At 40.9% G+C, this 26,743-nt stretch overlaps 1 protein-coding gene across 9 annotated transcripts in view; it reads right to left on the bottom strand.

Moving 5' to 3' along the window:
- The window catches only part of SMG7 (SMG7 nonsense mediated mRNA decay factor), a 55,665-nt gene that overhangs the window by 8,009 nt on the left and 20,913 nt on the right, over positions 1 to 26,743 (bottom strand). For 7 of the 9 annotated variants that reach the window (XM_075038666.1, XM_075038670.1, XM_075038667.1 and 4 more), the window contains 16 exons: positions 24,699 to 24,730; positions 23,303 to 23,420; positions 22,174 to 22,306; positions 18,706 to 18,877; positions 17,780 to 17,851; positions 16,577 to 16,727; positions 16,107 to 16,242; positions 13,847 to 14,009; positions 12,624 to 12,780; positions 9,598 to 9,668; positions 9,203 to 9,263; positions 8,413 to 8,532; positions 7,736 to 8,171; positions 3,848 to 3,992; positions 2,225 to 2,613; positions 1,103 to 1,468 (listed from right to left, as the gene is read on the bottom strand). In XM_075038666.1, the coding sequence (XP_074894767.1) occupies positions 1,103 to 1,468; positions 2,225 to 2,613; positions 3,848 to 3,992; positions 7,736 to 8,171; positions 8,413 to 8,532; positions 9,203 to 9,263; positions 9,598 to 9,668; positions 12,624 to 12,780; positions 13,847 to 14,009; positions 16,107 to 16,242; positions 16,577 to 16,727; positions 17,780 to 17,851; positions 18,706 to 18,877; positions 22,174 to 22,306; positions 23,303 to 23,420; positions 24,699 to 24,730 (2,722 nt within the window). The remainder of the gene's footprint in view (positions 1 to 1,102; positions 1,469 to 2,224; positions 2,614 to 3,847; positions 3,993 to 7,735; positions 8,172 to 8,412; positions 8,533 to 9,202; positions 9,264 to 9,597; positions 9,669 to 12,623; positions 12,781 to 13,846; positions 14,010 to 16,106; positions 16,243 to 16,576; positions 16,728 to 17,779; positions 17,852 to 18,705; positions 18,878 to 22,173; positions 22,307 to 23,302; positions 23,421 to 24,698; positions 24,731 to 26,743) is intronic. The other 2 variants (XM_075038671.1, XM_075038668.1) reach the window with 2 other exon arrangements.

Below are 26,743 nucleotides of genomic sequence, written 5' to 3'. Positions count from 1 at the left end.
TATTTGTGGAGTTCAAATCCCACAAGACATATTTCCAACTGCTAAGGGCTGCTACGCCAACGTACAGCTGACCAGAACGCTGAGGCAAAAAACCCTGCAAAGTGCTGGTCAAACTTGACATCTTGACTTTTGTGAGGGATGCTTAAAACACAAGCATCATGGGTGCAGCTTCTGTCTGTACTGCACTGCGCTTGCACCAAGGCAAGGTTTTCCTTTTAGAGATGAGAACATGGCTTTGATCCCATCTCCATCTAAAAACCACAACCTGACATCACGGTAGAGGCAGACTTCTGTATATTGTCTGGCTTTTCTCTCTGAAGGATAAGCCAAGTGATCTTAGCTGACCTTCTTTCTGAAAATCCTGAGTGTATTTACAGAGGTGCATCTGACCAAAGGTTTAAAGAGGCCTCTGTTTAAGTTTCCTTATAAACATCACCAAAGCACTCACAGACAACTTCAGGACTGTTAAAAAGTAACAAAGATTGCAGGTTTATAAGCAGCAGCATGAAGCACAACCGCATGCACAGAAGCAAAGTATTCCATTATTGCAACCAAGACCTAAGGAAGTCATTCAGCTCTCTCACTGTGTGGTGTGATTTGCAGGAAAAACAAAAAAAAAAATCCAAGACAAGACTGCTCCTACCATCCTTGATTTCCAGCCTCAATCTGACTATTGCAGCCTCAGCCATTCAACACACTCAAGATGCTATATGGGTGTTAAGAGTTCATCTAATTCAACTGCAGCTATTTGGATAGCTTTTATGGTTTTCATTAGTTGCCAGACAAGAATTTTCCCCAAAACTATCAGCTGCCATGTTTCTCGACCTGACACAGTGCAGAGATCAATGTCACATCTACACTGAACAAGACTTACACCTACTTGGAACCAAATCTTCAAGAGCCGGATCCCAAACACAGGCAACTAAAATGGAGAATTCATCACTGTTGGCTGGAATCCCATTTACTGATACCCCGGCTCCCTACTAAAGCTCACACTGACATACGTAGGGCTACAGGGCATTCCTGAAACAGGCAAACTCCTAGAGCTGTCAGGAATATCAGAGCCTTGTTGGTTTTCATCACTTATAGCATGGATCCTTACCTCAAAGGTCATCCTGGAGACAGCATCCTGCTCTGGGCGGAAGACTCCTTGCCGTTTTCCCCTGCGGTCCATGTTAGATTGCTGTGCCATCACCCTATTGTCAGCCATGCCATAGGAAGAGTCCCAGTAATATTCTGGCACCTTGACTTCTGAGGGGTTCTGGTTATATGGCTCCATTGGGAAAGGCTTCATTTTTTTCTCCAGAGGTTGCTGTTGCATCACGGGAGGCTGTAATGACTGTTCAAATAATTTTAGAGGGTCCTGGGCCTGCAGGTAGTAGGACTGCTTTACGGGTATGATCTTCCCCAGTGAGCCTTGGACTTGAGGTGGGTTCCAGAGCTGCTTTGATGAGTCTGTCTGCGGATACTGAGGAAGACACGCATGATTTCAGCAGTGGGTAGGAACAATTAATGTTAACTGAATGCCTAACTCCATTCAAACTGTCAGTCTGGCTCACTTGTGATAGACATTCCACAAACATTCTGATTTGCTAAATTATTCACCAAAATGCAGTCTTGATAAGCATCTAATACTCCCTATTCAAGCCTTATGCCAACAGCCGAGTATAATCCTTACTCTAATCCAGTACCTTGTAAACACCTTTACTAAGGTACTGAGCCAGCATTTTGCTGCCCAGAACACCAGGAAGGTCTCACCATCAAGTCCAGACATGCCAGAAGGGAGATTTTCTCCTGCACAATGTGAGCATAAAATAAGCTGTGAGGGAACTGACACTGCAATCCAGTTAGCCAAAAGGAGAGTGCAGGTGAAGGTTCAGACTTGGTCAGTCCTCATTAATCACACAACAATACTAGAAAGGCCCAAGACAGAAATACCTGATCAGAAATATCATCTTCATACCTTGTCTATAAACAGAAACACACAGAAAACAGATGACCACTTTCCCATTCCAGTTCCCATACCTCCCTCTCAGTTACAGAATTGTATGTTCATACCCACTAAACTTCAGCGCTTTTTCAAATTTGCCCAGAAGTTCACAGATCAAAATTCCACCCTAAAGTCTTTAACGATGGTTTTGAAATGGCAACCCAGGAACTTAAGTCTTGAATGTTGCCATTTAATTTTAAATTAAGCTTAGCACATTGCATTAGTTAAGTTTACCTGCTGGAATCCGGAGTGGTGTGGCGGGCTCTTCCCCAGGCCCTGCACAGCTTTCGTAGGGGACTGTTGCTGCTGTTGCTGGGCCAGAGCTTGGACCTGTAACTGGCTTGCAGACTGTGCTGTTGCCTGAGCTGGTAAAGATGAGAGGGGTTGCTGGGAAGGAGGTGGTGTTTGCTGAGGTCCCTGGGTCATTGGCCCTGGTCCAGAGGGCCGTTGCTGGCTGTAAGGAATGTGGGACTGTTTCCCACCTTGCACCTGGTTTCCTGCAGGCGAGTGAGCTGTGGGCTGGAGGAAGGTTCCTGGGACAGAAACGCCACCTGGGAAGGTGTACCCCGTGCTCATGGAGAAAGCCACAGGAGGGGGGACAACGTAGGTTGGAGGTGGAAACCCTGGCAAAGATAAAAATGCACCTTTAATCAAAATTTGGCAGAGCAGGTAGCTCCCTCAAGAAAACATTTAGTGTGGGTTTTTGGTGTTGGCTGGTATTTTGCTCATTTAGACCATGAGGACAGAAAACACAAAGTACAGTTTGTATATATGCCCCATAACATCCTTTCTCACCTCTGCATGCACATACATAGCTGTGATCAAAGGGTTATTCAGAGTTTGTTCTTGAGCTTTCTTACAATATTCCAGGTACTGATAACAGTCAGCCAGGGCAGTATCTGGGAGAGTCGTATGTTTCCAGACACACACCCCCCCAACCTCCTTGCCTTTTTTTTTCCCCTGCTACCTTTTTCCTTCACCATTCTGGGGTTTTGATGCTTTAGCCCCAAAGTTCCCTCCCCCCTCAAACACGCGTTTTCGGGGACTAAGCTTCTGCAGCATGGACAGAAGCAATCAGTAAGTCTACTGCCTCCTACCAGAGGATCACCAGTCTCAGAATCAATTTAGATAGAGACAGATGGTAAGCAAACAAATCCTCATATCCACAAGATCAACTTCTTTCTTGTAGTTCACACTGAAAAGCTGGGTTTAGAAGGCAAGCTTTAATTCTGCGTCTCACAGGCCAGATTTTATGCTGACTTTGGGACAGGGAAGATATCCCTTTGTCTTATATTAAGCAACTACACCTAACAGCTGCAGGGAAGATAAAGCTTCCAGCTATTTTCTGAGCAAACGTGGACAGCAAGGTATGACAGGAACACTGCACAACAAAATGGGAACATGCAACGTGGCAGCAACAGCAAATAAGAACACACAAATTACAGCTTGAAACATGAGCACCACTACAAAAGAAACTGAGCTTTAAAGAAGAAAGCAGTGTGATTGATCTTTTGTAATGGAGTCCTATGCACAGAGAACGCTTCCTCCTGAGCTAGCAGAAGACTTTGTCATGTTTGGACTAAATTCAGAAACAGCCTACTGTTAAGTTCCTTGATCTCACACCCACTAACCAAAAAGGTGGCAGATTTCATGACAGACCTTGATTCCAAAGCATAAGGAATCTTATTTACCTCATTCCAGTTCTGCTATGCCCTCTCTTTACTACTTTGTAAGATTATCAATGTGAGAATTTACGCTCATTAAAACAGCTCCTACCTTCAGAGGCTGTAACAACCACTAATACAGGATTTGCTTTGCAGTCAACAGTAAATCACACTTCAAAAGAATGCAAATTACCTGGCCGGCTAGGAAGGGGAGGGAAGGCTCCTGGGTGATGAATGGGGATGAACTGAGAACTGCTGGCCTGACTTGGAGTCTGAGTTACAGGTGTTTTCCTGGCTTCAGACACCGGAGTCTTCCTCATCTCTGTCTGGGATTTCACCTAATGCAAAAGAAAGAAGAAATTAGGTAACTTTTCCTGTAATTACCCACATCACGTCTCAAGCCAAAAAATGAACTCCCAGATTGTCTGAGAGATTATTGTCTTTTCCCTAAGCAACTGGGAGAGGTTTGGAACACAGGAACCCAGTTCCCTCCTCACTGACCTCAGGCAGGTTACCCAGCTTGTCCTCAGGCATTCCTTGCCTCACAAAAGCACTCTAAGGATAGCTACCCAGAAGACTGCAACAGGCTCCTTCTCTAGCAAGAGAGTGGGAAGCAGACATCATAATATCCTCAGACCATACAAAGAACTTACCATGCTGCTCACCTGCAGTGCCCTAAAAACAAAACAAAAAGTGCAGATGCTATTATGCTTCTCCTAGGGCACTGCTTCAACCTAACACATGCTACTTACCTGCAGCACCTTAAAAAACAAATACTACCACATTCTTCCTAGGGAACTCTTTCAGCCTAATCCATACAGTGACTTATATGCATAAACTCCTGCATACCATGAAATTCTTTTGACCAAGAGCATACAAGACAAATAGCAGAAGTGCTTAACCTCTTTCAGTTTACTGTGTAACTGCTGTATGTTTTGTTAAAAAGAGCTGCACCAGTTAAAGGCAGAGAGAAGAATGTAATGTAATGTTTACCTGATTCTGAGTCTGCTGCAGTCTGGGTCTTCCTGGAGAGGAAGACAGAGGGGAAGACTACTTTCCCTTTCTGTTCAGCTCGGCAGAACTGCCTGGAATGCAAGATGGAGCAGGCAGGAAAAAGACAGCAAGCAAGGAACCCGGGCAATACAGAAAGGGCCCAGGAGCAGATCTGATGCCAAGCCTCAAAGGTGGTTGAAAGAAAGGGTTTTATCATGGACCAAATTAAAAAACTCCAAACCAAACAAAACAAAACTGTGCGCTGTTTATTTCAACATTTAGTGCTGCTGAGTTGAAAGGAGTTAGAGGGCAGGTCTTTTCTGCCAAAACACAGTAGTAAAGGGGTAGATGCATTCAAACACTTTCTTAAGTTGTTTTTCAAATAATTCTGAAATTCCCCACTTAGACATTATGGGAATGTAGTTTATTTTTTGTGTTTAATTAAAAAAGCAGGTTGTAAGACTGGGAGGTTTGGGTGTATTTTTGATCTCCCGCTAGAAAAAGCCAGGAGGGAACTCCACCTCAAGGTTCTGGCTGATGCTAAGCACCATGAATGATGCAGCCCCTGCTCATGCCGCATCTGTTCACTGCCCACCTTCACCCTTCATCACATTCTGTATATTCAACTTATATTGTGCTGTCCCTTTTTTCTCCACAATGAGCCAAGCATTTTTATAACTCATACTGAGAGCTGTGCATTCTTTTATAGCAATGTTGGAGAATTCAAAGACACTCTTCCTGCCATGGGATTTTAAAACATGAGCTCTAGTACATCATGAACTCAAAGCTGCTATGACACATTTCCAAAGATGGCTTACAAAACACACCTCCCCCCCCAAGATTTATAGTCAACTTTTAAAAGCTAAATAACTAACATTGATTAATCAAGACAGACAAGTTTCAGTTGCTTCCCTGCTTCTACTTCACCTCACTTCAGAAGTGTCAATACTACAAAATATTTACTCCCCCAGTGGTCCTGAGGGTTTCCTACACAGTGCTTGGGAGAAGCACCATTTCATCACAGTGGTCTCTTAAGAATACATTACACCTTGAGCAATTCTGCATGCAACCTTCCTCAGCACGTAACATTATTTTCCCTACAGAGCAGAGATTCAACCTATGACACGCTTTCATGATCCTGTCTGACTGTGGAAGTTTTCAGCTTATCTGCAAAACAGGATTAATTACTTTTGTATAACATTCTTAACATTTTTGCTAAGTAGGAGCTGCAACATTTGCAGCATTTAGGCTTTGGAAGGCAATGAGCTATGGAGAATATAAAAGCTTGAAATATCAAGGAAGGCCAAAGCAGAGCACTAACAGACCACCAGTCAGTGCAAAACCTACACTGGTTTCTCCTCAGCCAGTGGAAAGCAAACCTTCCCCATCTTCTGGAGTAGGTCTGGATAAATAAGTCCACCAAACTATATAAAACAAAAGACATTTCATTGTAATAGTTGCCGTAACAAATACAGCTGATGGAACTAAACAGTAAAAATTAATTTCTATTCAACACGAGATGAAGAGTGACCAACCACATCAGAACGGATTCGGCTACAGTTGGGTTTGAAATAAGTTTTTCCTGGGTTTGTTATCTCTTAAGACTAAGACAAACAAATTTCTGATAAATCAGCTGGGTTAGAATTAAAATACTTCCCTATCCAGAAAACTACACGTACTTCTCAGAAGATCTATTGGTTTTGATCAGCCTCAAGCCCTTATGTTGCAAGACAGGGGCACGAACACTGAAACTGGGATTTGTGCTCAGGCCTGCAACCACATTCCAGACATGTTCAACAAATAAGAAACCTGCTATTCTAACTCACCTACCTAAGTTGCTTTTTAGATACCAGACTCTTGTTCAGTGACTCATGAATGACTGCCACACGGTTCCTGTAGGCTACTCCCCTTTACAGCCCTTGGTAGGACCCCCTGCAAAACCAACTGAACAACACTGCCAGTTCAGACCCTCCATTTCATAATGATGATGTTTAACAGCAAATAACCAGGAGAAGAACAAGAAGAATGATCCAAGGGTCCTAACATGACAAGCCAGAAACACTGAAAGAGCTGGTTTGTCTAGCCCAGGGAAAACAAGACCTCAATTACACAGGCCTTCAGAACAGTTGCAAAGAGGAAGACTTAAGTTATTCTGCAGACCTGTTTGAGGAAGCAGTAATAGGCTAACACAGAGGCAAGAGAGATGAAGTGCATTAGGAAATGATTTCCACTTACAAGAACTGCGAAGAACTAACACAGTTTCTCTAGGGAAATAATAGTCTCCATCACTATCATTAAATGCCTCCAGGCATCATCAGGGAATGACTGAGATGCAGCCAAACTATCCAGGTACAGATCAGATCAACCCTGAAACTCTACACCCTTATTTACTATAACTCAATGGAAGTCAGACCAGTAAATTCACTATCTACTTATAAGGTGAGCATTTTTGTACATAGTGCTCACAGAAATAGGGCAAAAAAGCATGCCTTAAAAATATGACTGAGAAAAGAGCAGCTGATATGAAAACCAACAATTTTGAGCAAGTGTCTGAGCACAGAATTAAGTACAGTGTGGCTTTCCCTACTTCCAGAGAGCCACCTGACTGCATGCATAGTATGGAGAGTCTTGCTCCACACAAACAACTGGGTGCTTTTGCGATGAGTTCAATTTTTTGAATATGCACAAGTCAACTGAACCAAAAATGCAGAATACCCAGTTACTTCACAAGAGACCAAGAGCATGACTGCGACCTGGCCATGCAATGCCTTGGAAGCCTGAATAATTTATGGAACAACAGGTAGAAGTTTGCTTTTAAGATAGTTAACATAGCAAAATCACCTTTCATTGCTCCCTACCTTTTCCTCCCCAACAAACTGAGACAGCATCAAAGAAAAGGGCAGAGACCCAAAGATCACTAATACCTGGTCTTTGAGATAGATGTGTTTCTGGTTTTTTTGTGCATTAGCTGTACCTGCAGGGCCCACAGTGAGACCTTGACTCTGCTGTACTCTATACAAGCAGCAATGACCCTGACACAAACATTGTACTGCCTAAGACGCAGTATCGCTTTGATCTAAAGGCTTACCTGAACTGCCACGTTCTGTTTTCCTGCTTCCTGCATTTTATCCAAGCCGCACTTCTTGGTCTCATTCTTTCTTTTATTGTTGTCCTTCTTTCCATCATTCTTATTGGCTACTATTCCTTTGCTATAGTCCCGTCTTTCCCTACCTACATCTTTAGGGGGATAGATTCGCCCTTGCTCTCTGTTAATTTCCCGTGGTTTGATGTTCTCTTTGAATGTGACCATTGGTTTTTCTCCTGCATCACAGTTGTTGTTCAGGCTTCTGCCAGAGGACAGAACTGATTTGAGTCCAGGGCTCCCATCTGTAGATAGTGGGTCTGCAACAGATGTTTCCTGCAAGGCGAGACTCTCTTTGGCTTCACTAGGGTCCTCTAGTAATAGTTCTGGGATTTCTGTCAAAAACAACAGCTTTCCTACCTCATTTTCACACTGAATCAACCTGAAAAAGAAAGGAATCGAAAAGCAAGTATATTACTCCAAATACATTCCTTATCATAATCAGTCAATGAAGCAATGGCATGCTGACCCACAGAATATGTTACTAGCGCTGTCAGCATCTTGTATTCACATTATATCTAATTGCTGTGTTGAATAGTGAGAAAAATAACATTCAACTCTGGCACCTGCATTACCTAAGCTTACAGCAGCAAGTGAAACACAGAGAAGCTACATGCAGTTACCTCGGCTGGTTATCAGCGATCCATTTGCCTGTGAAGATCAGGCGCTGTTGCCGTATCCGACGTTGTTGCCCTTCCTTATCTCCTGTAATTGCCTGGTGGCCTTTGGAAAAATCCAAGTTCCTAGTATTGACATAGGAGAGGGAATAATATTAACTACACAATTACCCTCTGCAACATCGTATTTCTTCAGAAATACAACTGGTCAGCATTACTCTACTATAAGCTGTGAAATCTCACCAGATACTACTCAAAACTTCACTGTTACAGATGTCTGACTTACAGATGCAATTCTCTTCTGGTAAGATGCACCTACATTAAAGAGGTTTGGTGGTGCTTTTTGAAAAAACAAAAGGCCAAAAGCTCATCTGTGTAATAGTAAAAAAAAAATCACAAAAATAATAGTTGAGTGAATACATCTAATATTTAGTCAGCATTTGTGCATGATGTTAGGTAGAGGGATACAGTTAAAAACAGTAAAAACCAGCAAAGTAAAAACACATCAAGCAGTTTTCATGTAAAAGTATTCCCTTCCTCACTTCTTAAGTTTTTCCCTTTCAATTTACTAGTCTGAAGACTACAGAAGAAAAACAAAAAAGTCAGGAGCAATGTTATGAGCTCATGACTTTCCCTAGAGTTTTACTACATTGTCTATTATAGTTGTTTTGAAAAGATACCTATGTCAATCCATACAGTAGTAAGTATTCATAAATAAGGTACTGTAGAGAACAGGTCAATGTCTATCAAAGTAGCGACATCAGCAAGAGTACCATTTCCTTCAACTGTCACCCACCTGAATGAAGGCCTCAGAGCCAAGAATCCTTGCAACTCAAATTCTTCTGGAAGGGGGGTTGCTGGCAAATAGACAGTAAACAGCGTAAGGAAAGCATGAAAGCATTAAGTACAGTATAATAAGTAGATACCTCAGCAAGGTCACTACACACAGTAGAGCCTTCTATTAACATGCTCAATTGTACTGGTCCACCCTGCAATCTGAGGAGCTCAGCAATGATAAAGTAGAGCAAAGTCTGCTCAGCATGAGAAAGCAGCATTTGCAAGTATTCATATGCACTAATACTAGAATACAACTTGCTCCCTTATTTGCTCTTCAACTGCAATTCCCCAGAACGTCAGGAAAAACATGCATCATTCCCAGTTCTTTACAGCACAGACTAGAAGTATACTTACCATTATTATTGGATAGATCTTCCTCATGAGGCTGGAAGCTGTTTAGAAGAGAAATCAGCCAGGGCCATATGCTACAAATCAGAAAACAGACAAACTCTAAGTGAAAACTACAAAACATGCAATCTATTCACCAAGAAAACACTGAACTGTTACACAGTCACAGCTCCTATGAATCCTCTGATTCCCAAGAAAAGGTAAAGTTTCTCTCAAGTGTCAGGGAAAAGACCACTTTCTTGAAAAAAAGCAGTGTTTTTAAAAAGCCAGTCTAAAGTTACAAAGGAAGCCAGGCTCTTGCAGCATAGTGTTCATTACCCAGCAAGTCAGAAAACCTGCTATGAATTTAACTAGACAAACCTATTGCATGAGCAAATGTTCAAAGCACCCGTTTGCAATTCATGTTGTCCAGTTCAAAGCTGACTGGTCTCAAGGCACAGTAAATTAATCAGTTGAGAAGCAAAACAAATTATTAAGATACAGCTGTACATAAGTACTTCTGTTCTGCAAACTTTAACACAGTACTGTAGCACTGAAACGGTTACCAGAAAGGTAAGACCGTCTAAGTAACAGTTGCGTTGAGTAAGACCATTAAACTAGATGCTAACTGGCAGTCTCCCTGCCTTGCACTGGCAATACCAGTACAAGCAATGACTGGAAATTCTTTTAAAAGGCCCTGAAGCAAATAATTTAAAAAATCACAATGATCACTGCATAGGTGGTTAACATTTAACTGCCACCAACAGGCTGCTTTCTCCTATTTTTTTAAAGCTCCAACCCAAAAGTCTAAGCACCCTTCTTCTGCTTTAGTGATGGGCACCAAGTCCATGGGGACAACAGAAAACTATTTTAGGAAGGTGTCCACCGTGCTCAGTGTTAGTGAAATGAATCTGTCCTCCCTCAGCAAGGCTTTCAGCCACCATCTAGCACCTGGACTGGAGAATGGAACATGCACCTGAAAGCCTGAGGTCAGCCACTTTCCTGCACTGCCGCAGGGACTGGAAACATGATGTTTATGCTCATTCTCTACACTAAACTAAGCATTAGTTCCTTCCCATGATTGACAAGGAACAGAAGGAGGAAAAAAGGGAGAGTGCAAGTCTGTTGCAACCTACAGTAAACTGCAATCTTCCTGTACAACGTTTGAAATAATGAGATTTCATAATAAGAGATCTCTAAAGAGTGATGTCGTGACACATGTGAAAACTTAGACGTAATGTGGCTTCCACAGGGCAGGTTTGGAAAACTCATTTCCAAAGAGCACACACTAGTACTGATATAGTCATTTCTGTCCTCAGTTCTTGCCTTCAGGTTAATCTGTTTTTCTAGGTAAACACATTTCCTTCCTATTTCAGAAGTTTGTACAGTTTGGGGTACAATTATCCACAGGAAAATGATAAGCATAGAGTGGGGACAACTGAAAGTTTAAAAAGGAATAAGGATTATTTCTTGAACAACGAGCACAATTAAGTATGAATTCAGAATAAGGAAGACTTTTCAATATAAAGCAGACATCAGGTTATTAAACAGAGGCCAATAAAGGTATGCATGTGTGTAGTCTGCAAAGAATGACTTTCATTAGGATCTTCCAATAGAAATATAAAGAAAACTCTCATCCTTACAAATAATGGGGAAGATGGACAGTCATCTCAAATTTTAGAGCCAACAAATGTAATGGCTACTAACTAATGCCCATTTTGACAATTCTTAGCAGTACTTCCTTTTGAAGTTCAGCTGTGCACTTTACAGCTGTTTGCTGCCCACTTCACAACTCCTTTGTACGACAAGTACCTCAGAATATCATGTTATCACACCACAGATTTCAAAACCAGACATGTTCTTTAAAGAGAGCCTCATAGTTTTATGGGCAGAAGGACCTACTCTGGCTAACTCAAAATATATATTCACACCTGATGATTCATTTTGATACTCCATAAAGTACTGCCTGCATCTCCTTTCTGCAATGACTTTACATCTAGTAGTATCAATCTTTCCTATTAAAATACTGGTATAAAGTCTTCCTTCAGAATATGCATACAGTAATACTTATTACCATCTAAAAACAATTTGTGAACTCTTATTTTTCCTTAATATTGCCTTCAGGAACTCTGGAATTGAAGTTTGCAAAACTCCAGGGCTTTAGGTTTTACACATGTCTGAGCGAGTCTTATTAATCGTCTAGCAAACCGAGGTTGTAGGGACCCCTGCTCCCCACACATCAATGTACAGAAAATACGAGCCTTGGCTAGAATTGCATCTTATGGCACACACTGCCAAGACAGAGCTGAAACCACTGTGGCACATTGCACAAGATCAGCTAAGCAAGCTGTTTTCACACTGTTTTCCTTAAAGTGGCCACCCTAGGAAAAATACTCATCCACCTGTGTCAGTAACAGTCACTCTGATTTGAAGAATCACCTTACAGGTCAGAAACACTTTATTGAATCACTGTAATTTATGAAGAGTTAATAGGCTATAAAAAAGTTGGTGAGTTTTGAACTATTTAAGCCTAAATTTATGAGATTAGAAGCAGAAGTGAAAAATCAGAGCAACAGTCCAGAACAATAATGCCTATGCTGACATTTAAAGACCACCTCTACTAAATTCAATTTAATTCCTGGATGATGAGCCAAGAAAACTGAATTCCAGCACTGCCCAAGAGATGGCTTAATGCATGAAATTAAGGCAAGTACTATCCTGCCACCTACCTCAATAAATCTGAGAAATCATTACAATAGATTAGACTAAAGGTACACTCAGTAGTTCTGCTCAAGTCAGACATTATAAAGTAGATCCCTCTGATCTTAAAAAAAGTTACATGCAAACCTAAAGCCAATTAAAACAGTGAGTTTGTTCATGTAGCCCACAAGTCTCACATTTTGTTTTATGAACTTTTTAGCACATACATTCTCTATCATTTTGATGTCTGTAATAATAAGATATACAAACACTTTTCCCATTACTAATTTGTGGATCACCAGTTATTATTACTTTATGCTATCAAATGTATCAAAAGAAAGATTAACACTCACTACCGTCTTTCATCAACCACTGCCTCCTGGAAAACACTGGGCCTAAGTTTCAGCCAGTCCATTGAAACCTTCACAGCTGGAAGAGGATATGCAGCCCCAGAGTCCTCCTGGTAGTCATTTTGTAAAGGACACTTGCACAGAACTCCAAGAAAGGACACTAGAAACAGAGCAGGAAAAAACCAATCAAACAAAAAAAAAAACCCCAAAGGATGAGGGAATGATACTTTAAAGTTGACCAAATAACCTAACCAAACACATCCCACCCATAAAACCCTATTTTTAAGAGCTAGTTCTTTAGAACAAAGCAGCCCAATTACTTAATCTTAAAAAATCCACCAGCAGATCAGAACACCTTTTTTTCAATACAGAGTTTTCTACCATGAAGCAGAATCTTGGTGTTTTTTTCCCCCCTCTCCTTTTATGTGTCACGGCAAATCATTTTGGTAAGTTAACAAAATCCGGTGAGACAAGCCCATTACAAAAATATTCATTTATTTATTTATTAGAAACGATCAACTCAACTATCTATCTGCATTTTATCCACTTTCCCAGGTCAGCAAGCACACAAATCCACCAGAGCTAGCTCTGCAGGCAGCCACCCAGCTCAGACCCATTTGCGCACACAAGCTGACGAACAGTAACCACACCAGTGTGACCATGGTGCTTTCAGAATCAACGCCAGGCTGGAACCTGGAGAAATTCAGCTATTCAGAAATTTAGGTGTTTACAGACAAGGCCAAGCAGATCACGGGCCGGATCAGGTTAAGCAAATCAGCATTATGCAGCTAGAGTCTAAAATGCTCTGCACTCCCACTTATCTCCTAGTTGATATTATCAAGAGCACAGAAGCAGTTGAGGTCCTAGTTCAGTCAGCTTCAACTTCAGTCCTGTTGAATCAGAACTAGCTCCATTCAAAGCAACTCAGACCACATTGCAGCCAACTGCAGAGCAGCCCCACCAAATCGGATCCAACTTTGCACCCAAGTTAAAGTGTTCCTTCAGAACCAGGAAAAAGATGCAGAGTTCTGTAAGGCTTCAAACAGAGTAAGCCCAGGGCACATAAATCCAGTGTTAGTCAGCATTGCTAGACATAAACGATCCTGCACAACCATCTTCTCTCAACTTTCTCCCTTAACATCTATTCTCATCGCTTACCTCACACCACCATTAAGCTAGATCCTGACAGCAAATTACTAATGGACTCCATTACTTTTCGTACTTACTGAAGAGAGCCAGTAACTGTGTCCAGCAGAGCTGCTCATCCTGGCTGTAGCTGTGCTGCTCTGTTTCATTGCTGAAGTCTCGCAGGTGGTGTAGTTGAAACAGATTGATAACAGTAATATGTACTAACTGCTGAGAATTGAAGGCCTTTTGGAATAACAACCTCTGCAACAAAGACACATGTACAATGTATGTATTTTTATATGGTAAAGCACACACTTGAAAGGATTAGTAGTTGCTATTTCACTGCTTGACTAATGCTTCTGCCCTTAAGGCAATATTCATTCTAGATTTTATTTTCAGGTCATCCCTATTAGCACAGCACTGGGCTTCCCAGGAGGACATGGGCAGATGCCCACTGTTAAGCCCAAGGTTTTTGCTCACACACCAACTCACATACATGCACAACAAATCAACACCCCCTTAGATATGGTTCTCTTTCAGAGCAAGTGCAACTTTAATTTGCAATGACAACATTGCAATGCAACTGCACGAACTGCAGAGGCATGTATATCCACTGTATTTTTCAGTCTTCTGAAGACAGAGCACAGAGAAGGTGACATTTGGGAAAAAAAAACCAAACAACAAAACCCCAGGAAAATTTAACTGCTGTGTGGTTATGTATTAAAGACTAATTCCACATCTGACTTCATGGGTCATGGAATGCCACAGTGGACTAAAATAGCATGAGCTATTTACAAATGCATTTCAGTAACTATGCTGTAAGAGACACGTTTCTCAGAACAGGAAAAGAAACTTTAATGCTTTTTTGGAGCATTATGAGGAAAAAAAAGGAGATATCCTAAACCATAACCAACTTACCTTCAGACACAACAGTCAGGGAGGCAAGTGAATTAACCAGCGTAAGCATCAGGAAAAGGTTTGAGCTCCATGTTCAACCTTGATTTTTAGTTAAGGGCATGAAGCACTGTACAGCTGACAACTCAAACTGGCAGAGCTGTCAGCAGCAGAATCATGAGCCTGGCTGAACGCTCTAACCCTACAACTGCTCTCCTCATTCAGAGGTAAAATCAGCTACACAGTTAAAGTGATTATCCACCACACAGCCAATTTCAGATCCACATTCAACCCATTTAAGTCAGAAGAGTTGCTCTCTAGTAAATTAAGCCTTATGTTGCATAATATAAACAAAAAAGTAATCTAAGCAACAAAGCAGGACTCAATTAGCCCTCTTTTAACACCCTGGATCAGTTTAGAAAAGTAAGACTGTTCCACATGCCTGAGCAATGCCCATAATTATTGATTATAAGTATTGTGGAAAAAGCAGTACTTGTTCAACAGCCAACATCACACACAGAGAGATACAACTGTAAAATTTTGAAACATTACTTTAACTCCCAGTGTTCATGCAGCTCACATTCAAAGCTAATACAATTCACAAGAAGTTTTGCATCTTTAAAATTTATTTTAAACACAGTTTGGACCTAGCTGTAGCAGCCCAATTCAATGCAAAAAAATGCAAAAAGACACTGTAACGAACATTTGTAATTCTTTATATTGCTAAGACCACCTTCCTCTTTCTTAATTTGGAAAAGCATCAACTGCTCTGTTGAACATATCCACGCTGAAGCAGAGCAGTTTCCAAAAGGCACCTAACAGTTAGTATGATGTCCTCTTTGAAATTGTACTGCTCTGTATAAATACGTTACAAAATTCTCTTTGTTTCAGTCTTTGCTATATTGTCCAACTTAATGAGCTGGCTATATAATTAATGGGTACTCCTGGATTTTTGAGAGGAAACGTGTTCTGAATAGTTCTAGTCTACACACAAGTCAAGGTTGTACTGGCATACTTTTTAAAGGCAAACCACTGACAGGAGAGGCAAGTTGTCTGAGGAAGATTAAAAGCAGCCTTAATGACCAGTGGGAGTGAATGAATGCCATCCAAAAATGAAGCTCTCAAAATTCCTCAGGCAACTGAGCCAACACTTCCCAGATGAATCAAGTGCTTTTCACAGGTATCCAAGAATCATCCAGGTTAAAGAGCAGAGAATCAGTGGTCATTGATTTCTCCTGTATCTCCACCAACAACGCACCACATGTCAAATGGGAAAAATCCCTACTATTTGCAGAAGTCAACAGAACTATCCACTGTTACCTGCAATGCAAACCTTCCATAACTGGCTACTTGAGCTTCCTGTATTTCAGCATGTGAAAAAGTTATTATTGGACTGTAATTTCAGAACTCAGTCGCTAAAAATATTCTCCTCAACATACTAATTAATATGTTGTTAGAACTAACCTTGAACTGTTCTTCCAGCTTTTCTCGAAGTGGGCTCAGCTTCTCCAAGCTCTTACTCAGGTACACATGGCCATGGAATTTAATAAATGCCTTGATGAAGTCAGACACACTCCATCGAGTCTTCACCTCATCACGACTATATTCAGAACAGAAATACCCGACCTCAGTCTTTGGAATTAGACCCAGCTGCACATAACATTACATACTTTTTCTGTGAAGTTCAAGAAAGGAGGAATGTCCATGTAAAGCTACTTTTTCATGTCAGCACAATATGCCTATTTCCTGCATCCACTATTTGTGCTCAGGAGCGTCCCATTGTTCCACACATGTGTAAGGATGCTCTGACTGGACAGTGGTTGAGGAACTTCTGTTTCTACTACCAAACATGAATAACTTCTGGCAAGGGAGATAGATTTGGAAGAAGTCTCCTCCATCTTATCTAAGCGGAAGTATATTATGCTTAGTCTTACCTTTCCAGTGCTTTAGAAAGTGCTTTCTGTAGGTTAGTGGAGGCAGCTGGGAAAGGAAACTTCACAGCAATGCTTCTGCAGTAGTAGAAAATTGTGGTCAAGTGGTCTCCTTTGGAGGAAGCTAGAATAGCCAATTGATTATAAGGCTGACCTAAGGGAGAAAAAGATGTTATCCAACAAGTTGTCATTCAGTAAAGCATGTTAGAGTTCAGAATAATGTGGTTACTTGAAAAGGAAGTACAAAGTCCTAAATTCTTCAACAGACAAGGTTCAGGTTCATTTGCTGACCCTTTTACTCCAGCCTCATATCAGTATGACTCAAATGAAAAAGCTTCTAAATTTGTGGTGCAGTGTTTTTGGTTGGGGGGATTGGGTGTGAGGTTTTTTGTGGGGGTTTTTTCTGGTCTGGGGTTTTTATTTGGTTGGTTTTTTACAAACATCCTTTAAAACTGGACAACAAATATGGCTTAAAGGTTTTTGTCTAAACAAGAAGATACTGTCAAAAGCAAGCTTTCACCACCAACATATTTATCTTCATCTATTTGGACAAAATCTAGCCCAGTTTTACCTCATGAGGCAAACCCAACTGTCAACAGTTGTTCATATTTTTTTATCTACAGTTAGAATACAGAGAATTTTTCAGTTAGAATATAACTGGCTAAAAAAATGGAATTACTGGTTTCAGCAGCCTGGCTCAAAAATGATTTATCCTTCTCTCACTATCCTTACATTTTGGACCACTGTAAGCCAATAGCTAAAAAAGCTATATCCCTGAACTAAAGAAGCCCTTAACTTGCATGAGGAACTTGAAAAAACCGATTTTAGCTACTTAACTTTACAAATTGTCATGTGAACAAACAATAAAAGAAATAAATGCTGGTCGTAGGCAAGTTTTCATTAATTGTACTTTATAACATATGAATGTAACATGGTATAATGAAGCAGTAGTGAAGCCTTGGAGTGAAGCTTTGTATTACCTTCTTTGTTTCTAAATCTTCACAAAAAGGAGACAAGTGATACAGATCAGGCAAATAGCTATTATTCAAATGATTTACCAACAGTTCAGGCTTTGTTGCATGATTGCTTTGGGTATTTGGGGAGGGAGATTTATATAAAATCCCAAGTTTCCAACTGCCACACAAGAAAAGCAACACCCCAAATCTTCCTTTGGAATTATGAACCTAAAAGGTATCCCAGACTCACCATTAGAAGGGACAAGCTGAGCTGCATGTCTGTAGTAAGACTCTGCCTGGCTGGTCTGATTCCTATAGCGAGCTAAGAAAACAACAAAAAACCCAGCTTGAGGCATAAATGTCAACCATCCTGCACTTTTAATATAACCCAGTTTACCTGAAGAGCATTTTACTACTATTTTAGAAATAAGAATCAGAAGAACATACAATTACACAAAACAGCATGAAGATTCAACACGTTGAATTTTGAAGTGTTTTTTCCTCAGATCCTATGTCACAGCTTATCAGTTCTTATGTAGAAAAATGTTGTGCCAATAGCATCACATCCAGATAGCTACAAAATATTTTTCATACTTCTCTGCACAATCAGCAACTAGATGTACTTTTAGGTTGTTCCAAAAGCAATTGCAGATTCCTATGAATACAGAACTTTCTACAACACACAGTTCTACTCTAATCAACAAAGAAATAAACCTGTTGAACTTGATGTAAAAAAGAAACCTTGTTTATGAAAGGCTGGATTTCTAAGTGCTGCCTTTGTATGTATGTAAGATTTAAAAGTAATGTTCTGAAATGGACAAGTATGCTAGCCTGCTGCAACAAGCTTTTGTAATAGTTACTGGTTTTAACATTTCACTATGCCTACCAGCTATAACATGATTAGTATGCTAGAAGACAGATTCTAGCAAATCACTAGAAAGCTAGTGATTAACTGTCTCCACGCATTAATGTGTAACGCACATTACAAAAGTCTAACAGCATTACTTTCCGGACCTTTCCCCCTGCAGCAACAACCAAACATACAATCAGCTACTAGCTACTGATTTGGAGCACACTTGGTCCAGCAGTTGCCCAGAGTATGTCCAGATCCCTCTTTGTGCAGGCTGAATACAGGTAGAACTCAATGTCCCACCTCTTCTTCCTTCAAAAACTCACCAATATCTCCAAGGTGGACAAGGCAGTGCTGGCAGATGTAAGAGCAGGAGCTAGATTGCGGCTTCACTATGGCGCTGGTGTGCGTCTGTTTATTGCTAATGATTCCCAGCTGGGAAGACTTTACACGACATGGCAAGTCTACATTAAAAACTGTGCACAATTCCTGTAATAACTAGAAAAACAGGTCTAGTTTAGTAGCAGCTAGAGACAGTAATCAGAAAAGCACTGAAACAATTGACAAAACTAACAGAGCATCACTCGGAGGCACAGATTAGCTACACATATTTGAAGTGAACAAGCCTAGGTTACTGAAAGGGAGACTTTAAATCACATTCTCCATACAGAAGTCATTGAGCTCCATTTTTCTGCCCAGAATCATGAAGGGAAGTTTTACTTCTCTTCTGTAAAAAAGAGTTGTGCATCCCAAACCAGTAAGCAACTCAATTCTCATGATACTTAAATTACCAAGCATGTATCAGTGGAGATTGACTATAAGAGGTCTACAAATCTTGTTGGGTTTTGTGATTTTGTTTATTTTGCTGGGGATTTTTTTTTTGTTTGGGGTTTTGATGCTGTTTTTTAAGTAGGACACTCAAGAGGAACACAGTCTTTTTTACACCTTGATGAAGTGACACCATTCTCTGAAAATAATAGAAAGGAATGCCTCTCATCCTCCGAAGAAGCTTGTTCCAACATAAGAAACCGCACTACCCTGACTTAAAATTTAGAGAGAAGCCAGAACAAAACCAAGTTTGTAGGCAATGCAAGGCAACAGTGGCTAACAGCTCAGTGGCTGAGTTGTCAGTAAATATTTGTCCTAAGCTAACAGTGAGACTCTTTCAAAGAACAAGGCATCAGTTACTTGTTCAAATATCTCGAAAGCTGATTGAATGAAAACCTGAACTTTGCCATTCTAATTAGTGCTTTTGAAGTTATTCCTAATGGACTACAGCAAACACTCTGGAAACTAACAGTAACCATGTAGCAATGAAAAGTGCTTGTTATACTGTGTTACAGGGTTAAAAATGCAAGTAAGAATTGAGAGACCTTCTCCCAGCCAGGAACATACTCAAGTCTCCAAATAAAACAGACCTGCGGCAGAGCTCCACTTCCAGATAAAGGCATAAGGAAAGCCGAGGGTTGACAGAGATGCATACTCTGTCAACGGCTAAACACGCAATGCGGTGCTTTTGCTTGCTGCAGAAAAATGTTTGCGTTACACTTCCCTCCCCTTTTGCTCTTTTATACAGTAGATAAAAATCCCCAAATGCAAGGGATCTCACAGCTGAAAGCTGGATAAAAGAGATAAACTTGACATCTTCCAAACATGCTGAATTAGAATTCATGCTCTCTTTCAAAGGTGTCATTTACACAGGCCTCACAGTTGGAGAACAGGTATCTTGCCCGAGCAAAATCTTTAGACTAAAAATGGGACGATTAACATCACAGCAAACAGAGAAAGACGAACCAGTCTGTGGTGTCATACACAAAAAGCACAAAAGTCCCTGATACACTTCAGGGAAGAACAAGGCTTTTGCAAGACAAATGGCGGAGATGGTAGAAAACCCTTGGCAATCATGCCACAGCCTGTCAAACTGGCTGCTTCAAATAAGCAGCTTTCCAAAAAAAAAAAAAAAAAAAAAGATAATCACGCAGATCCTGGAAGAAAAGCTGGGGTTGCCTTGCAGATGTTCAGAATCAAAGTAGGAATTGATACAGTAAGAATGACCTACTGTGCATGTTGTAACCTGAAGACTGTGCAAACTAGCCATGACAGAAAGTCTATTCAGACCACTACTTGAGATCAAGGATTTAGCAGTGACAATGTTGCTGAAGCATACACCAAAGGAGGGGAAAAAAGGAAAGAAAGGCAAGTTATCTTTAAGGCCATTATCACACACCAACTCTTATTATCCATAATCTACAAGCTGAAATCTAACACTGGAAAGAGTGTATGTAAGAGGACAAAAAAACAGCAGTAAGGAATAAATACATGAATAGGAATCACACCCCTTTTGCAATTACATGAAAACCTTGCAAAAGACACTTAGTGCAAGACCACCCACCAATACAGCTTTGCTTAAGGTGAAGAAAAGCTCCTGTAACTGAAGTTAGCAATTCTAAACAATCGTTGACAAAAATATAGAATTAAGACTGAAGATGTGCTTGTAAGCCTGGGAGTCTTGATCAAAAAACAGCAAGACATTATATGTTGTAAATGCCACATAATATTCTTGGGGACAACCACCCTACTTAAATGCACAACCGTGGTGGGCACTAAATTAGGTATTATTCAGAAAAAGAGCTGTATTCCAATAGGTATGTAGAAAGTATATAGACAGTTCTTGGAAAACATTAACTCAATGCTCACCATTGGTGTTAGGAATTACAAGGAAGGGACACAGAACAAAGTACGAAACATTAAGGTATCCTACACATTCTCAGTGCATCTCCATTTTGGAATTCATTCTGTGCTGGAATAACTGGAGCCCAGAACAAAACCAATTATCTTTGCTTATCCTTTGTTATATAAGGGAAGTACCACATTTTTCAAAATGAAGAGGAATTATGACAATGGCCCACAAATTCATGCATAATAATAAGAAAGTGAATGGGAATTTTTAGAGAAACAGCAGAAAAAAGAACTAAGAGTACAATGAAATCATCAGTTAACATGTTTGTTGGGCTTGACATTTTTTTGTGTCATTGTTTCTCTCAGACATTACAACTAAAATACAGAATTTTTCACCACAGATCACTGCAGGGACCAGAGTAAACAGCTTCAAGAGGGACGGGAGAGTCAGTGAAGGCTAGACCTCCTAATAGCTAGATGACTCAGATATAAACTAGCTCAAGAAAGCAACATACCTACAAGGCAGAAAGCAAGAGACTAGAGCAATAAAGTATCATTCTACATTTTCCTGCTGCTTAATGCGCACTCTAAGCAGTCACAGCAGACTACTGCAAGAGACAAAATATGGGGCTAAATGGACCTTTGATCTTACCCAAAGCAGTGGGTTTTAGGCTTTAAAGCAGATTCTACTGGAAGGGAACTTATACTGTTGCCATGTTTTTATGAAGCACCAAAACCAACTACTAGATTCACAGAAGTTTCAGATCAACTCAAGGCTGCAGCTGATGGAAAGAAAGCACATCACCAGCTTTGTAGACATGTTCTACTGAAAGCACCAGTGTTAGCAAGGTACACTGCTTGATCCAGAACAGCAACAGTTTCCTACGCTAAGGGAAAAGAACAGATTTTCCCCACCTGAAACCGATTCTCCTGCCCTTCCTCAAAGAGATTAACACTAGTTCTTCATGCTGGTATGGTATCAGAGCTCATCTCTCATGAGCAGTTGCTGGAGCGGCACAGGAGAACTCACCCACATGCAAGCAGCATAAGGCTGAAGCCTGCTTGCTTCCAGACTATGCAAATATACCACAGCCAACATCTTTTTTGCAACTCACCTGTGTGTAGAAGCCACTAGCTGCCTCTAAGAACAGAGAAAGGTTCGCCTGAACTTCGCTCCGATTTGGATTTGCTCTATTTTTCGCCTGACCCTGTAGCGTTGTGATCTGATTTTTAAAGGCATGATTCCAACTGAAAACAAAATAAGTGTGGTTTGTTTTTTTTTACTCTGGAAGTGTCAATGCAGATAGCATAAGCAACAGGAAAGAACTGTTTAGTTACGTAGCATCAGACATGAAAATGAAGTATATTCAAATTCAGGCAACATGCGGATTACAATTAATGTTAAATACTTAAGAAATACCTTTCCCCACCTCTCATAACTAGAGAAATGAATCCCGATACTGTATAGCTAACACTGTAACAGCATTAATATTTGCTTGTAATTGTTTTGTTTTAGGCAGCATAGTGCTCTCTTCTGAAAACAGGATGTGGGGTATAGAAAGTCCAGTTAAAAATCATTCAGCATCTGGAGGCATGGACAGGACAACTCAGCCAGCCTACTCATCTTGCTTCCCTCAGAGTGCTGGAAGAACCACATGCCTCTCAACTAAACCTGTTACAACCCATCTTAAATAACAGGGAATGGACTCGGGGCATGAAGAAAACTCAGCAGGATCTTCCCCTGATACTGGGGTGCTCACGGCACATTAAGAAAAGTTCTCTCCTGATATTCCTCCCTCTGCCCAGCCCTACCTCAGAGGGCTTAAAGCGAGGGTCTTTGGCAGCTACTCAACTCCTGTGAGACCTTGCTCAAAGCTCCAGGTGATTACATCAGGCAAATTTCCTCCTTTCTGGAAACTCCAAACTTCGGCCCTTCCATGACAGCACAGAAGACTGATGTTTCTTTGCTCTCTCCTTTCCATGTGGCTCACCAAAACCTGCTCCTGCATGACACGGCTGCTGCTAATTGCCAGAGGTAAAATACTAACCTACTGAATGCTCTTCATCAACTCTGCAGTGCATTCTCATGTTTCATCCACAGCACAGCTCTCATTTTAAAGAAAATAAGACAACCATTTCACAGGATACAATCGCTTTTCTGGAAGCCTCAGGGTTTCCTGCTCATCAGCCCAGATTACATATAAATATATATATGTATACACGCAAATTTACTGAGGTACTTACAGGTCCTGCTCCACTTTTTTATCTAAAGCATATTCCAAATCGGTCACTAGCATTTTCTGATATAAGTCCTGTAGAGCCTGTCTGGACGTCCAGACTTCTGCTGGACCCAGCTTTGAATCTGAGCAACAAAAGAGAAAAAACAAAGACACAATAGTTTTTGCAATACTCAAACTTACGGAGTTATTCCAACTGATTTTTCACTCACCCACCAAAGTAAAGAACTTAGCACAGTGTAAGACACCCAATGCCAAACACCCACTTTTATCACAGATTCATCAGAATGGTGAAATACAAGAACTACAGAGGGACTGGGAATTAACTGATCACTGATTAACTGATCAGTCTCCTACAACACCAAAATTAGACATAAGCAAAGTCAGCAGCTGGCAAGTGAAAAAAAAAAAAAGAGGTGATTCTCTGCAAGTCATTAAACTGCAGAACTTCTTGCCACTGGATGAATTTAGAAAAATTTCCAGAGTAGTCTGAAAAAATTAGCAGAAAAGAAATCTATCAAGGGATGCTAAATAGGACAGTCCCTCAAGCCAATACTGTTGGTATTTAGGAGAACATTGTGGACAAGTACTACTGCACGCTTGCCATTTTCTAACTCTTTAGTAGCCATCTGCTTTCCATCACCAAGGGTGAATGCAAACACTACTCCCTGCTATCTCCAGTTACAGAGTCCAATTTCCCCTGCCTTGTAAAATCACCTCAGCTGGGGCTGTGGGAGCACAAGGGATGGGCCTCACCACCAAGAAACCACTCTGCTGATGGTGTAGCCACTCCTGCTGGGTCAGATGGATCCAGGCAGTTACAAGGTTCCTACGGGGACTACATCAACCTGCTACATGTACTTCGCCAAGGTGGTAAGCACAGCTGAGCATAGGTTCATTATGCAAGCTGCTTGTACTGTGTGGCTGATCCATTAATATAAAATATACATATTCCATAAACACACACAGCTTAAAACATAGCTGGTAGCATTTCATAGCATCTACAGGCTGCACTTTCATAACACATGTAGTAGTATTCAGATCAACTTTTCCATCACCCAGGTTTCTCAAAACCATCCAGATTCTTGCTAACCCCAAGTACAGCAGTTCCTGTGGTAGTCTGGACAGGAGTCTCTGGGAGAGGAGTAGGGGTGTGACCTCCAGCTCCAAATGCTTTAAAACACCCAAAGTCAACTTTAAAAATACATGTATTTTAGATCGGGGCGAGAGGGGCACAGTTGTTAAAATGCTATTTATTTATACACAGAGGACAAACCTTTAACATAACATCACACACTTTCCAGAGAATTCTTAGGAAAGATAAGCATACAGAACACAAAAGGAAAACAAAACCAGGAATCAAGTATTACCAGCTAGATCAACTGCATAATAAAGGCAATTACCTGTCATGTCAGCCTTCAGGACTTCTGCCTGCCTGTAAGAAAGCAATAAAACAATAAATTAGAAGCAGACTGATCAAAATAAATGAATTACGCTAAAGCACATTCATGCAGCAGTGAGCAGAGAAAGCGGGGCCAGCTCTGTAGAGGCAGCCTACAACCTACACTGCTATAGTTTACCCCATGCAGTATGGATTTGAGCTACTGTTGTTTAACAGTAGGATTTCTTCTAATTCATACCATAACAAAAGTCAACTGTTCACCTTTCCCTGCTTAGCTTAAGTCTCTTTCAGAAAAAATATAAAGTAGAAAACCCTTACACAATATTTTAAGCTTTACCTGCCAGCAGTGTCCTGCCGATATTAGCGATACCTGCTTACCTGTAACTGGAAATTTGATAGTAACTCTAAGTTGTCACATGTGAAATGCAGTAGCCAACACACAGCAAAGCAAATTCCCATCAGTGCCTGTTAGCACACTGCTACAGCCCTCCTGCCCCTCCGTCCTGCACTAGCTTTCCTTAAGGAGAGGCAATAAAAAGACTTTGGCTTCCCCAGTCTCCTCTCTTCCTTGCGCTGCCTCCCTAAAGTCATGGTTTGTTCAGATTTTCAAGAAGAAAGAACATACAGAACATACAGAAAGAATGGCAACTATAGTGACCAACTACCACTCCTTCGCTGAACATCCTCTGCAAATCCCCACTGTTCATGGAGGCTGGCAAACGGTTTCTCAAATAGAGGAACATCAGGACACAGTCCTCATTAAATAAATATTTACGAATGGTCATCAATGGCTGGATGGAGCAGGCAAACAAGATGCTACAGTTAAGCACTGTGTCAGCGGTACATAAAACTTCAAGGGGCAGTGCTGCTGGCCTCTCTGATAAACATAGAATTAGCACAGGGCAGGCAGAGGCACAAGGGACACAAGGCTGCCTGGTTTGGCTAGGTTTTTAGTGGAACATGTCCCTTTATTTTGCTACACTCAAACGTTTACATATATTTGCAAAGAATGTAAGCTTTCCATACCAGACATGAAATCCTTCTAGCATATGAAATACCCACTTCCACTTGCATCCCTCAGCAAAAAAAACTAGATGGAAGTCACACTGTAACTAACATGAAAGTCAGATGCCAGCTTAGGAAATAATGGAGAGCCAGGCGAAAGCACCACCTAATCCCTAAAGACGCTTCAGAAACAAGCATATACTCTCTCTTGCCAATGTGAAGTTGTGGTGACTGTAAAAATAGTTTTTCAGGTTTTTCTGGGTTCTACCTACTGGCCACAAATTACAGGGAAGGTTTTGAGATCCACATCAGGATTAAAAAGATATCACAATAGTGCCAGCGCTTCACTAGGAAGATGTATACAGGTATGTCCCTTCATAAAACTTTTATTTATTAAATGCAAGAATTACCTGTAGCAACTCAGCACAGTCATCACAGTGTACCATCCAAGAAGCAATGGGATGCTCCAAGGGCTCTAATTAAGTTAAGAATATCTTAACCGGTGCCAGAAGTAAATCTGTACGTTCCTCACCTGCTTCACAAAGTTAATCTATTTAAGATAACTTCTTTGAGTTTATTTCTTTCAAGAAGGTGTTAATTCATTTTTTCAACTCCTAACAACAGGGAACACTGGAAGAAGAGATAACCTATTATTACTGACAGAGAGACAAGCAAGGAAAATTGTAGATATTGTGTCATGAGAAAGCTGAAAGGCCAAGAAACATTTCTGCCTCATCCACATGGAGGTAATGAAAGGCACCTTAGCGATGCTCTCCCCATCGCTGCAGCTAGCAGGATGGGAAAGAGCAGATCTTTTCCCCCACACAGCTAAGAACCACCAAAAAGGATGGCAATCTCCTCTGCGTGCTGTGCCTCGGGAGCCTCTGCAACGCTGACCTGCAAGTCTAGTCAAGCACAAAGCTGAGCCAATTCTGGGATGCTATGACTCGGCAGCTAGAAATGCCACTGCTCAGAAGGAAAAGCTGACTTGCTCAGGTGCTGAAGTCTCTCTTTTTTTAACAGCCAGCCAAGTTAATACAG

The sequence above is a fragment of the Buteo buteo genome, chromosome 10 (assembly GCF_964188355.1).
Source record: "Buteo buteo chromosome 10, bButBut1.hap1.1, whole genome shotgun sequence".
NCBI classification, from domain to species: Eukaryota; Metazoa; Chordata; class Aves; order Accipitriformes; family Accipitridae; genus Buteo; species Buteo buteo.
This window is presented reverse-complemented; position numbering and strand designations above follow the sequence as displayed.